Below are 13,676 nucleotides of genomic sequence, written 5' to 3' on the forward strand. Positions count from 1 at the left end.
CACAGATGTGTATATGCTAACATGCTTATTACACAGAAACACATTATTGTGTGTTTCCACCACCTGTGTCCCTCATTAAATGTTGACATGAAGGTTCTAGTTTTAAAAGTCTGGTTCTTATCAATAAACAATCATAAAAATCTGTGCTTATACTTTTAATTAGCCTGATATTGAAATTTATAGCTGAAATTACATAATTATATTTTGGCTATTCCCCCAATACTTTTTTCAGGTTATATCACATAACTTAAAAAAATTGACAACCCAAAAAGTAATCATGTACATCGTATACTGCAATGTTTGGCGCAGTATTTTAAATTCTAAGTTCTGATAAGGTGAAGTTGCTTGGTGATGAAATAACCACGCTATTTTGTGTTTTGTGCAAAAATAATTTGCTTGTATCTACTATTTATAAATATTCATCTATTATGAACAAACAAGAGTACCGGGGGGCAGAACAATATACTCCCGTCGAATGCCATATAGTGTTATATACTCTCTTACATTGAAATAAGATCTGCATCATTCTAAGAGTGGTTAGCTGACATGCTATAAAAAAATAGAAGAAAATCTGCAGACAAATCAAACACTGAAATGAAAAAAAGGGCAATTTCTTTTGCAAAAATCGTCAAATCAAAATTCATTTTAAGGGAGACACAACTTCATATCATGATTATAATGTATACCAAGTTTCAAAGAGATCCGTCAAAAAAAGTAGGAGGAAATCTCCGGACAAAAAATCAAATACTGAAATGAACAAAGGGCAATAACTTTTGGAAAAATTGTTGAATCAAAATTCTTTTAGTGAGACATAGCTTCATATCATGATTATAATGTATACCAAGTTTCAAAGAGATCGGTCGAAAAATGAGATTGCCGGACAAACAAATGTTTATGCAGGACGGACAGACGGACAGACGGACAACCCCATACCATAATACTTCCGTCAAATTTGACGGGCTTATACAAATTGTTGTCTGTCTTTTAAAATTAAATTATAAGGGGATACCCAGGATGGGCGGATTGGTTGAGTGGTTAACACTTTGGCCTTCCACGCAGGTGGCCGGGGTTTGATCCCCGAAGTTGTCGCACACATGGAATATTAGAGAAAGTGTTTTTCTCTTGCCCACACAACTCCAACAACTGGATGTTGCGGTATCTGTGATGTAGCATTCAAGTGATGTGACACTATAAAAGATGCCGTTAAAAGCACGGTCCCACTACAAACAGAACACAATACATCTCCAGCACACATGCAGGCATACACACATAGGGAGATATTAGCCAGGTGGTATAGGACTAGTAGTTAGTGCCTGATAAGGCAGCTCCTGCGAATTCCTCAAAAATTGTATATCCCAATTGTATATCTATGTACTGTAAAGCGCTTTAGAGTGGCTTATGTTAGCTAGATAGGGCGCTATCTCAAATGGTGGATATTATCATTATTATTATTATTACATTTGGGGTTTAAAAATTACACAAAAAAAACTGTGTACACTTTTGTGCATTAAACCACTTTGCAGATGTATGTCTACAAACTAGACATTAAAATATGTGAGTCTAGTATTTCTTAAACATCAAAATTTTGAGAATTTGCATTGAGATTTTGTTAAATAACTGGTCTGAAGCAGCTATATGCACACTCACATACAGATATATTGCTTAAGATTTAGTCTCACGATACAAGTTTAACCTTCATAAATTAGATGGATTGGTCCTCTGAAATAACAACAAACAAGTAACTGGATAACATTGAACTGCCAGGATTAAAGTTTCCAAAACATGGCTGGACCCATTTTACCAACACAATGTTTAAGGGGCTGAAACATGGGTTGATATTGGATGCAACAGAAAACAGTCTGGTGCCTACTATCATCTTAGACATAGCAGACATCACTACATTCAGGGGTCAGTCTTTAACGGTTACATACACAGAATACACCTGGAATGTTTCAAACTTTGGATGGAAATGTTGAAGTAAAAGTTTACCATTATATACACCTATCAATGCAGTGTTCATGACTTGTGAATGCTAAAATAGTCTGAAATGTGGGCGATTCAGATATTGAAATTTCCTTTCAGGATAAAACATTGTAAACATAAGAAGTGAAACCTGTCTAATATGACAGCCTGTGGGGCACAACCTATTGGTCAGATTAACCTGTCTAATCTGACACCCAGTTGAACACAACACACTGATCACATTATACAAATAACATGGGCCTTATTTGGTAGTTTTAATAAGAAATTGGATTACAACATCCACATTTAATTTTGTTGGATAACAGAGGATGTCAGAATATGTGTGTGTATTTATCGAGGGTCAGATTAGACAGACTTCAGTGTAAATCTACATGAATTTATTTGTTGCATTTAACAGATTTCCTTTTCCAGACTTGGAACAGAACTTTTCCAAAAAGAGATTTGTTCTCCTCTAAAATACATGCATCATTTAAAATTTTCACATAAATATAAGATATCCAATACATACAACAAAACAAATTTACATAAAACAGACACAGATTATACATGCAAGTATTGACAACGTAAAATAAAAAACAGCAAATCTTTTAAGATGTTTCATTTCATACACATAAACTGAAGCAGAAGGTTCTGTATAAGTATAATCTATACTCCCAGTCTGGGTTTGATCTCGTGCAATTTCTTAATTTTTTACCAGTAATTTAATTTCTTAAATTGCCAATTTTGAACATTATGGAAAACAAATCTGTACAATCTGACACATATTTAGATTGTCACATGTTATAAGTCATTGGACTAATGCATACCAGCTGGTCAGTTAAATGGAAGTGCCAGTATACTATAATAACAGTACATACTTTAAGAAGATAAATGTCAACTTTTTGTCCCCCATATGATTATCAAATACCACATGTTATTTTTTTTTATCATAATGATAACAAAGAACCTGTGGTAATGTTAAATGTATTGTCACAACCTTCATACATTTCTGTCATGAAAAGGGAGTAAATTATGGTAAGTATTAATAGAATTATAGCCATTAGCTTTGTAGTTTTCTTCTTTTGTTCCCTCCAATGGTTCAAAATTATAACATACTTTAAACAAGCATTTTCATTTTAAATTGAAATTTGGAAACTGAATCAACTCTTGGTCTTAGGCCCTTAACAATCGCACAAACTTTAATGTCTGTATGCCTGAATGTCCAAATAAATCAAGATACCATATTTTACCTGTGAAATGTTCGTTATTATGCCCACTTAATACTGAAGAGATTATATATATGTTCGATTTTAAAGTCACCTTTTTACAACAGATTTTAAACATATATCTATACAAAACAAGTTAAGCCCATCCCTTGCTAATCAGATTTTGTATACCATATTCCACCCAACAAATGCACTGTGCTCTTACAAAAACACAAAAGAGATGCGCTTACTGGTAATAAATTCATGCTCAAACCAGCTATCGTGTTTGTAGGTGTTCAAACTGGGCTACCAAACGTTTGCGCAATCTTTCAAAGGACGAATCAAATAAAATTGCCTAGTAATCCATCATTTTTCCAAGACAAAAGGTGGGGGTGCGCTTATAGCCGCGGATAAACTTATTAGGTTGAATACGGTATGTTCAGTATCAAGCCCACTCCTTGTTTAAAACATTCTACAGATGAGGGTCATATCTATAAATGATCATGTCCGGCATCAAATTTGGAACTGATCAAGAGATGAATATTTTGTCATTTTTCCTTAACAAGTCTTTCTGTTAGAGTATATTACAGGGAAAATACGGTATGGCCAACACTGAGCATAGGGTTCATACAATGTATTGCTATCATACATTGAATACTGTGTTCAGACAATGTATAGCCATGATAATATAAGGAGTATCAAATACTGTGACCATACACTGTACCTAACACTGAATATGATGTTCAGACAATAAATATCTAACCACTGTATAGTAATTACTGAACATTGTGTCCAGACAATGTATGGTACCTTACACTGAATATGAGTTCAGACAATATCTAACCACTGTATAGTAAGTACTGAACATTGTGTCCAGACACTGTATGGTACCTAACACTGAATATGATGTTCAGACAATATTTGACCACTGTATAGTAAGTACTGAACATTGTGTCCAGACAATGTATGGTACCTTACACTGAATATGATGTTCAGACAATATCTAACCACTGTATAGTCAGTACTGAACACTGTGTTAAGACAATGTATGCCACCACAACTAAATGTTTATTCTACTGGGTTTGTTGGGTGGTAGAGTCCTCCTTCATGATGGGTGGTCTGGGAGGGATGACTGGTTGAGGATGCTGGTCGTCGTCCACCTGTTTGGAGTACTTGGGGCCGCCTGCTCCGTCCATCGAGCTACGCAGTGTGGTACGCTCCTCATCCTGCCCATCACTCCGCAAGTAGAAGTGGAAGCCAAGGTTTAGTTCTGGAATGTCGTACAGCACGGCCAGTACTAGCATCATCACCAGTAGGCCCAGGAACAGGTACACTACAAAACAAACGTGAGCAGTCCATTATCAGCATGTGGATAGAAAGGTATACCCGGTACTTCACGATTTTCCTTTTTTCAAAATACTGTAAACTTCTTAATAATAGAATATTCGCACAATTTCAGGAGGCTCACAGCATTTAACTAAAAGACTTAAAATGTGATTGATAATTCAGTCTCCAACAAATTAAACTACAGGTGCAAACAGTTTGACATGCAGTCTTTGACTATATACATATTACATTTGTAAGTGTCTGTTGGGCAAGAACAGAACGTTATTTAACCAGTATGTATGATACATTTGGAACCTTTAGATGCTAACAAGTCATTCATTGTGGTACCTGAGCAGATATTTGTTAATGCTTCTTGAACCTTACACAATACAATCAAACAATTTCTTAATTCAGGCACCACTAATCTATTGTGTACATTCAAGCCATTGCTTTGGGAGAAACATTCACTTTTTCTATTCCAAATTGTCATCCGCCTATGTGTCAGTTCAGCCACTTAAACTGAAAATGAAGGTAGCTAGATTGACAATTCTTGACTAAATCTACCTGTGATTTGTGAAAAGCTTCCCTTTAGCAAATCTTTATGAACTTTATCTAATAATTGAAAATTCACAATTCAGAGTTTCGGAATAAGATTCATCAGTTTGGTATGAATAATAAAGGCTATGTTTGTTTTGAACCAAACAGGAATTGAAAACTGTTGTTGCAAGCTTTTGAAGACGTCTGTTACCTATAAAAAAAATTGTCAAGCAAAGAGAGTAAATGACCAGTGACTGGACTATAAACCGTTGAAAACAACTCAATAAGCCACAGTTTGCTGAATCAAGTAAAGTCAGCTGTCAGAAATCATAGAGACATTTCGCCCAATTGCACTCTAATACAGAAGGTAGTCAGGGGGACAGGTAATATGTTGACCCATTCCGCCCCATGGTGGATGTTAACATTGGGTCATAAAGATGACTCAGCTGTTGGCCCCCTTCGTCTCTGTTCATTAAATCCCCTTTATTCCTAACCCAGATGGATTCTTTGATTTTCCTGACTTTCCAGTTGTCCTCCCTTTCAAGCACTTTCGAGTTGTTGCAGTCTATGATGTGAAGGGGGCCATCAGCAAAATAAGTTTCCTATTCCTGTTTGCATTCAAAACAAACCTAGCCTTTATTGAGCCTGGAGCTTAAATCCTTAAATACAGTTGATTAGTCAGTATTACCTGTCGTTCCAACCTTATATAAGGCTCTGAGGTGTTGGTCAGGATTATCTCCCGGAATATAATCTCCTAGTCCAATTGTTGTCATGGAGATGAAACAGTAGTAGAAAGCGTCGAGGAAGTTCCATGTGGGCTCCAGGGCTGCGTAGATACCAGCGGGAACGATGAAGAAAAACACAAGCACCAAAGAGATCATGATGACAAGATGAAGGACTTGGATATGAAATACCTTGTATAGATGACCTAACTTCCTAAACAGGAAGTAGAGGAATATTTTTGTGGGGATCATCAGGCGTTCCACCACCGCAGAGAATATGATGAGCGTTAAGGGTATTCCAATCAGGGCATACAGAATACAAAACCCCTTCCCTGCATCCGACAGTGGGGCCACTCTCCCATAGCCTGCAATGAGTTCATTCAGACAAAAACTAACAAAAGTCATAAAATAAAAGAACCTTTATGTGATCAAACTAGAATATCTATGATGTCATTAAACGATTTAGATAAAACAAAAGCAGATAACATTATCAACATAAATGAAACCTTGACAATGGTCAAAGAAGATAATTTATTTATAGAATAATTGTACATTGTACTAGTTCTTGGTTATTGTGATTAATGGTTTATGAAAATTATCTTTCCAAAGTTTTTGCTTTTAAGCTCAACAAATCCTCCAGTAAATGAAAACATCTAAATATCATATTACATGTATATGATATATGAAATGGGAACTGACATTGAAGATCCTTACTGTAAATAATGGTAGGTTTACATGTAAATAATATCAATATTTCATTTCTTTAATTTCTTAGAAATTTAAAACGTCACTGACTAAAATTATTTTGAAACTATATATAATTTCATATAATAATATTATATATGTATAATATAATAACTATTAGTAACCAAAGTTTTGAACAAGCCAATTTAATAACCATGCCAGTCGCTACGCCCTTTCTGAGAACGAGGCTCCATGGCAAGGACTTCATTATCGCATGCAAAGGTATAGACAACACATATTTCAGTCAAATTACAAGAAAGTGAATAGTTAATCAACTGTAACTTCTAAGTACTAGAATGTTCCTACCCACAAGTGTATCACTAAACCTGATTATTTAGAAATGTATAAATGTGACCATTTTCTTACCAATGGTTGTGAGGACGGTACCAGAAAAGAAAATGGCCTGTCCAAATGTCCAGTTAGGTTCGGACATGGTCACATTTTTGGTGGCGGACACTCCTTTGTTTGTAGCCCTGACTATGGCTTCTATCAGGTCCTCTAACTGCTTGTCTGAAATCAATATATCAAAACTTATAATACATGTTACAAAAAATGATTTGTGTGTTGTGAAAAGTGATTAAAAATCCTCAAGCTAGTACTGGAGATAACATTTGTCAAACTAAATGAAAATAGAAATGATGAGCAACATCTCCACTGAATCTGGTACAAAATGCACTTCCTTGCAGGAACGTTGGGTCTCCACCCCACTGTTGTTATTTGTCAAACTAGATCAATCAATGTATCTTGCAAGAAATCCATCATAGCGATCCAATTTTGCAGATCATTTGAGATAATACCATTTGTATTATCATGGGCTATTTGTACATGCATGTCTTAGACAAAGTAATTTTTGCTTTCATAAAAATGGCCCAATATTAATGCATAGTTTATAATGCATGTGTATTCAATTAATGAATTACTTCCTAATATTTACATTCTGTATGCTTAGACCCATTGACAAAAATTACATTCATAAATGCATAACACAGGTGTTCATAGAATCTCAGCACGTGGGAACTGATAGTAACCTGATCACACTGCGTAGTAATACACTACAAAAACTACTCACTCGGCACGACCGACCTAGATGCTTAATTCTTACATCTTAAAATATTATTGAACTGTGCTTTGTGAAATATCCACGTATTCACGTGTCCTGTGCTACAAATAAACATTGAATATGGAACTACATTTTGTTGTGTTATTGTTGTTGACGGTTGCTAAGATCTCTCACGATAGTGTCACATTTCCCCGCGAAAAAACACTGTTCTCGCCACTGCGTTGCACCCGTGTATAAGCAGGAACAAACCCTGTTTGTTTGTTTTATTCGTTGTTATATCGATCCACTGAAAGGATTCGTCAATGTAAATATAAGGAATGATATTTATTTTTTCAACATCTATGAGGTCATAACAACAATGGGTTTTTGGACATATTTTACATGAATCGCTAACGCAATTCATTCAATATGTCCATAAACTCATTGTTGTTATGACCTCATAAATGTTGAAAAAATAAAAATCATTCCTTAATAGAAATACAGAAATACATGTACAATTCCCAGGCAGTTTAAATTAAAGCTCCCACACTTCTTCTTCTTCTGGTAATCAACACACTTAACTAGACTGTACAACAGTTCTAATGAATTAAGCAAATACTGTGTATGATCAGAATGTAAACAACACAATAAGTTGTAAAAACAACAAACACTATGATTATTCATCTTTATATTGCAGCCACGAAATCAATCCCTAAGGCTACCATAGAAACCTATAGGATTGCCATTTTCTGATTCTCTCCAGTGACATATTGCTACATCTGAAATGTGTCTCTGTTGAGACAGTTATTTGCTTACGGCGCCAGGGTAATTGTCGGAAACAACATTTTAATATTCTGTCAAGCTTTCCGCATCGGTCCTGACAAAATCAATATGAACCGAGGGGTACCTCCCAGATGTTGCGACAATGATCTGTTGTAGAAGATATGGTGATGCTAATCGTGGCTTGAGCTTGTCTTATAGTCTAACAAGCAATACCATATAATTATTTATATTTCCATTTGCTCTGCATTGCCATTGTATAACCTTACCAAACAAAATAGAAAGATATCATATCAAAATTCTCATATAATTCCCATTGGTGTAGTGATCGTTTTGACTAAATGACATCGTTATGACCGACGTCACTATATTAAGTGTATTGTTGACGTCACGAAATGTAGTGATGTTGTATAAAAGGTGAATATCATTGACAGACAGTGCGATATTTGACTTTGAAATGCCGTAACAGGTTGGAATTATAAGAAAACTTAACCTAAAAACGATAATATAAGTATTAAACTGCCTTCTTTGGAAAGTTATTGTCCTATGATTCTCACAGGATTGCAGACAAATTAATCATAAAACCCTAACGAGCGTTTTTCAGTTTATCTGCAATCCTGTGAGAATTATAGGACAAAAACTTTCCAAAACAGGCAGTTTAATGAATAAATATATACCAGGTACATGTACAATCAAACCTGTGCTAAGAGACCACCCTTTGTAAGTCTGACAAGTGGAGTCTGTTAACACAGGTGGTCTCTTATATAATTACCGTAATACAAGTTCAATTCACAATGAAATCACTGCAATAGGGAAAATTTAAAATGACCTGTTAACACAGGTGGTCTCTTAGGTTCAATTCATATTGAAATCACTGCAATAGGGAACATTTCAAATGGGCTGTTTACACATGTGGTCCCTTAATACAAGTTCAATTCACAATGAAATCACTGCAAAAGGAAACCTAAAATAGTCTGTTTACACAGGTGGTTTCTTAATACAGGGTCAATTCACATTGAAATCACTGCAATAGGGAACATTTAATGGCCTGTTTACACAGGTGGTCTCTTAATACAGGGTCAATTCACAATGAAATCACTGCAATAGGGAACATTTAATGGCCTGTTTACACAGATGGTCTCTTAATACAGGGTCAATTCACAATGAAATCACTAAAAAAGGAAACTTAAAATGGCCTGATTATACAGGTGCTCTCTTAATTGAGGTGGAAACAAAAACAGGTTTTAATTCACATTGTATTCTTTATCTGACATATCACATAGAGCACAAAAATTTACTGTGCAGACAAAAACATCATCAAATTTGTGAAAGACAACAAATACAACAAACATCAGTGTTATTTGCAATATCAGAAAATGACATACTGTATTACCTACATAGTTTTTATTTGTCTTTGTTAATATTCTGCAAAGCATTACTCATGATTATCTCAAATTAAAATATCATTACTATAGCTTAAAATAATTCAAAAACATTTGACAAATTACATAATGTTATATGAGGCCAGATATTTTGGTCTCAAAAGCTTTGAGAACAAGTCGTTTGCATATTTCAGATACGGTAAAATTGAATTTAAATATTGATAGATGAAATCCATTTGAACAAACTTGAAAGCCCTTCACTACTCCAGCAAGCAACAATGACAGTTTTTCATCCAAACAGGCAGCAACCCAAACAACATTGTTTTATGATAATTACCAGGGGCTTTCAATGAATCTTAAAAAGATACTGTTAAAATAAGATAAAATCAAGAAAGATTGATGGAGGTACGCAGTGATAAAAAACACAAGTTTACAGGCACTATATTTGCTAGCAGAGTTAATAAAATTAAATCCAGGACCATAGCACATTTCTGTAAAAGCCTTGTCAGTACATGTATATATATATATGATAAAGAAAAAACAGCATCAACTGAGTACCACTAATGTAAACAACCAACGATTTCACAGGAAATAGACAGGATGTGGGCTAATCCTGCATAATACAGGTTCATGTCACAAACATATTCACAAAATATATCCTTGCCAGTTTTTAGGTTTTTATTGGTATACAATTGTCATCTGGTTTTCTGTATTACTGATGAGGATGTGGTTTCCAAAGATATGTTCAATTACATGATGCACTGTAATGACAAATTCAGAAAAAAATACCCCACAGCCCAGATTGATGCATTAAATTATACTCAATGGTAAATATAATTTGATGGATATATCTCTTAACAGGAAACCTCAGTTTCAAATTCTGAATCCTTGAGGCATAATTAAATCATGTTTTAATTCTCAAAAGCTTTCAGGATTATGTTGAATTGCAATCTGTTTTATGATTCGTTTCTTAACCCAGAAATATCGCAAAATATATGTCTACAGATTCATCAAAAACTGGAGAATGTCTTCATAAAATGTATACAATATATTGACTAGGAGTATGAACACTATAATACAATGATGTTAACGCGTACCTACTGGACAGTGAGACAGCTAGACTACATTATACAGCCATGGCCACCATATAAAGCTGTGGAGGCAGCAAACAGGACAGACTCGATCAATACATAAAGCTGCCATTATTTTAACACCAAATAACCATCTCTGTCTCAGACGTGATGTTAATCAAATGTTACATATCGTTTCAATTCAACCGATTTTTCCTCTCACTGAAAAATGTACCTAGGAGAGTTTAAGCTTTCCAAGACGCGTGCATCCGCACAGCAATCAATATTAATCCAGACGTTATTTTGGAACCAAAAATTCAGCATCAAGGTGTGAAAAGTAGCCCTGTGTCATAGATCAATATCATGGTAAAATCTGTTACTGGTATATTGGAAAATTACACGCCACACCGAAATGACATAATAACATTTAATACGTATACGTATTGTCTTGTTATTCTTGAATACGTATACAGCTGCTGTCAATTTCTCCTCATTTGTCAAGCATCTAGCAGACAGACAGCAACATTAGCAGCCAGAACACTGTAACTCCTATATAAACAAGGTTACAGGTACACATTATCTAACAAAGTTCAAACTCATTCTAATAAACATGTTGCTGTCATACCTATAGGTTTTCACTGAATCAGATCACCATCACTAACTATCTGAGTGACGTAGGTCATGCTGGGTTTCACAGCTTTACTCAGTTGTTGACTAGAGCTATATAGTGGCAACATGAATACATCAAACAAAACTACATGTCACAATTAGCATTTAGGTTAAAATTGCGGGGACTTGTTACATATAATGTGAATGAGTAAACAAGAGGCTAATATGTCAATGACGTCATACATACAGAAGGGACGTAACACATTGACAGCATGAAGAGATAAACACGAAGGCGGGCCAACTACGTGGGAATAATATGTTTATTGGACACATTTTTTTATTCATTTATCCACCCCTTAGTAGAATTTCTATATTCAACTTCACTACTTCTGGAAGTGATGCATTTTATTATTAATTAATTCACTGTTCAGTGAAAAATAGTGAGGCTAGTATTGTTTGTCCTCTATCTTTCACAGACATATATAGCATGCATGGTTGAGAAATGACCTCTGCACCTGTACAGGCGATTAAGAATATCAGTATTGCTGATGACCTACAAATGTATATAGCAATACATTCTGATGACTCCCCTTCTTGAGGTTAACCAGATACAATGTATATAGCAATACATTCTGATGACTCCCCTTCTTGAGGTTAACCAGATACTATGTACCAGGTATATAGTAATACATTCTGATGACTCCCCTTCTTGAGGTTAACCAGATACAATGTATATAGCAATACATTCTGATGACTCCCCTTCTTGAGGTTACCCAGATCGATGTATATAGCAATACATTTTGATGACTCCCCTTCTTGAGGTTAACCAGATACTATGTATATAGTAATACATTCTGATGACTCCCCTTCTTGACGTTAACCAGATACAATGTATATAGCAATACATTCTGATGACTCCCCTTCTTGAGGTTAACCAGATACAATGTATATAGCAATACATTCTGATGACTCCCCTTCTTGAGGTTAACCTGATACAATGTATATAGCAATATATTCTGATGACTCCCCTTCTTGAGGTTGACCAGATACAATGTATATAGCAATACATTCTGATGACTCCCCTTCTTGAGGTTAACCTGATCCAATGTATATAGCAATATATTCTGATGACTCCCCTTCTTGAGGTTGACCAGATACAATGTTTATAGCAATACATTCTGAGGACTCCCCTTCTTGAGGTTAACCAGATACAATGCATATAGCAATACATTCTGATGACTCCCCTTCTTGAGGTTAACCAGATACTATGTATAGAACTACATGTAATTGATCTTTTGTATACAGTGGGAGTGTGAGTAACACTACAGAATACAGACTGTATATAGATAATTTGTTATGGTTTGATCATGTCCAATAAGGCTACATTTATACATTTGTATCTATGTGGTCACTGATGATATTAAAAGTGTAAATTACATTTTTACCGGTACTTCTTCTTTTCAGCTCCAAAATATTATAGTCCGGAATCAGGTGTCTGATTTAGAAATATTCTTTACATAAATCAATAAACACCACAGTATATATGTATGTATGTGAAATGTACAATGTAAGGTTTCAGTCTGGTGTACATGTAAGAAGCAATTAATCTATACAATGTAATTAAACAGAACCCGGAAACCTCCAAATTCTAAAAAAAATTGATTGAATAGTTTAATTTTGTTACAGTGCAGACCTCAAGACTACTGATATCAGCCCAACACTTCAAGTGTGAAAATTCACCTACACAAACTGTGAAACATATTAAAATACCAGTACATGGTGTATACAAAAGGGTTTAAAACGACCCTGGGTGTCAACCTTCACATTTTGACTACCCTAGGTTGAGATACCGTACTACAAATATTACGCAGCTAATTTAACTGTCAAATTGGCTATTAGTTGTGCCATAAATTCCAAAACAGCTCCAGCATCTGAAGCCTGACCAGTCTTTGAAAAATTTAGTACAATTGGTATAGTGCTTAAGCCTTAAACTATCGCTTTTCTGGAGTCAACATCATACAATTACTGCCGCTGTTGGGAAACAATCAGATAAGTGTGCATCAGTGATGAAGTAAGAAAAGCATTCCATTGACGTTTTCATTGATTGAAAACTGCAGGTTTTTCTAAATACTGTAACTCTGGCTGTGGTGTAGATACTATCATGTTGCAACCAACATTTCGCTTCAAATTACACAAACATGCGCACATACATGTTGTGCATATATGCAACTGGTGTGCAGACTAGAGTCACTAAAACATTTGTAACGGGTGGGGGTGGGTGGGGGTGATGAGATTAGGAG

At 35.1% G+C, this 13,676-nt stretch overlaps 1 protein-coding gene across 1 annotated transcript in view; it reads right to left on the reverse strand.

Moving 5' to 3' along the window:
* Window positions 1–1,427: 1,427 nt before the first annotated feature.
* LOC110466088 (potassium channel subfamily K member 1-like) overlaps window positions 1,428–13,676 on the reverse strand; it is a 24,539-nt gene continuing 12,290 nt past the window's right edge. The window contains exons 2-4 of the mRNA XM_021522384.1: window positions 6,863–7,006; window positions 5,719–6,117; window positions 1,428–4,500 (exon numbers count right to left, since the gene is read on the reverse strand). Of these exons, the coding sequence (XP_021378059.1) occupies window positions 4,241–4,500; window positions 5,719–6,117; window positions 6,863–7,006 (803 nt within the window). The 3' untranslated portion in view covers window positions 1,428–4,240. The remainder of the gene's footprint in view (window positions 4,501–5,718; window positions 6,118–6,862; window positions 7,007–13,676) is intronic.

This window comes from Mizuhopecten yessoensis, unplaced genomic scaffold, assembly GCF_002113885.1.
Source record: "Mizuhopecten yessoensis strain PY_sf001 unplaced genomic scaffold, ASM211388v2 scaffold11115, whole genome shotgun sequence".
Taxonomy (NCBI): domain Eukaryota; kingdom Metazoa; phylum Mollusca; class Bivalvia; order Pectinida; family Pectinidae; genus Mizuhopecten; species Mizuhopecten yessoensis.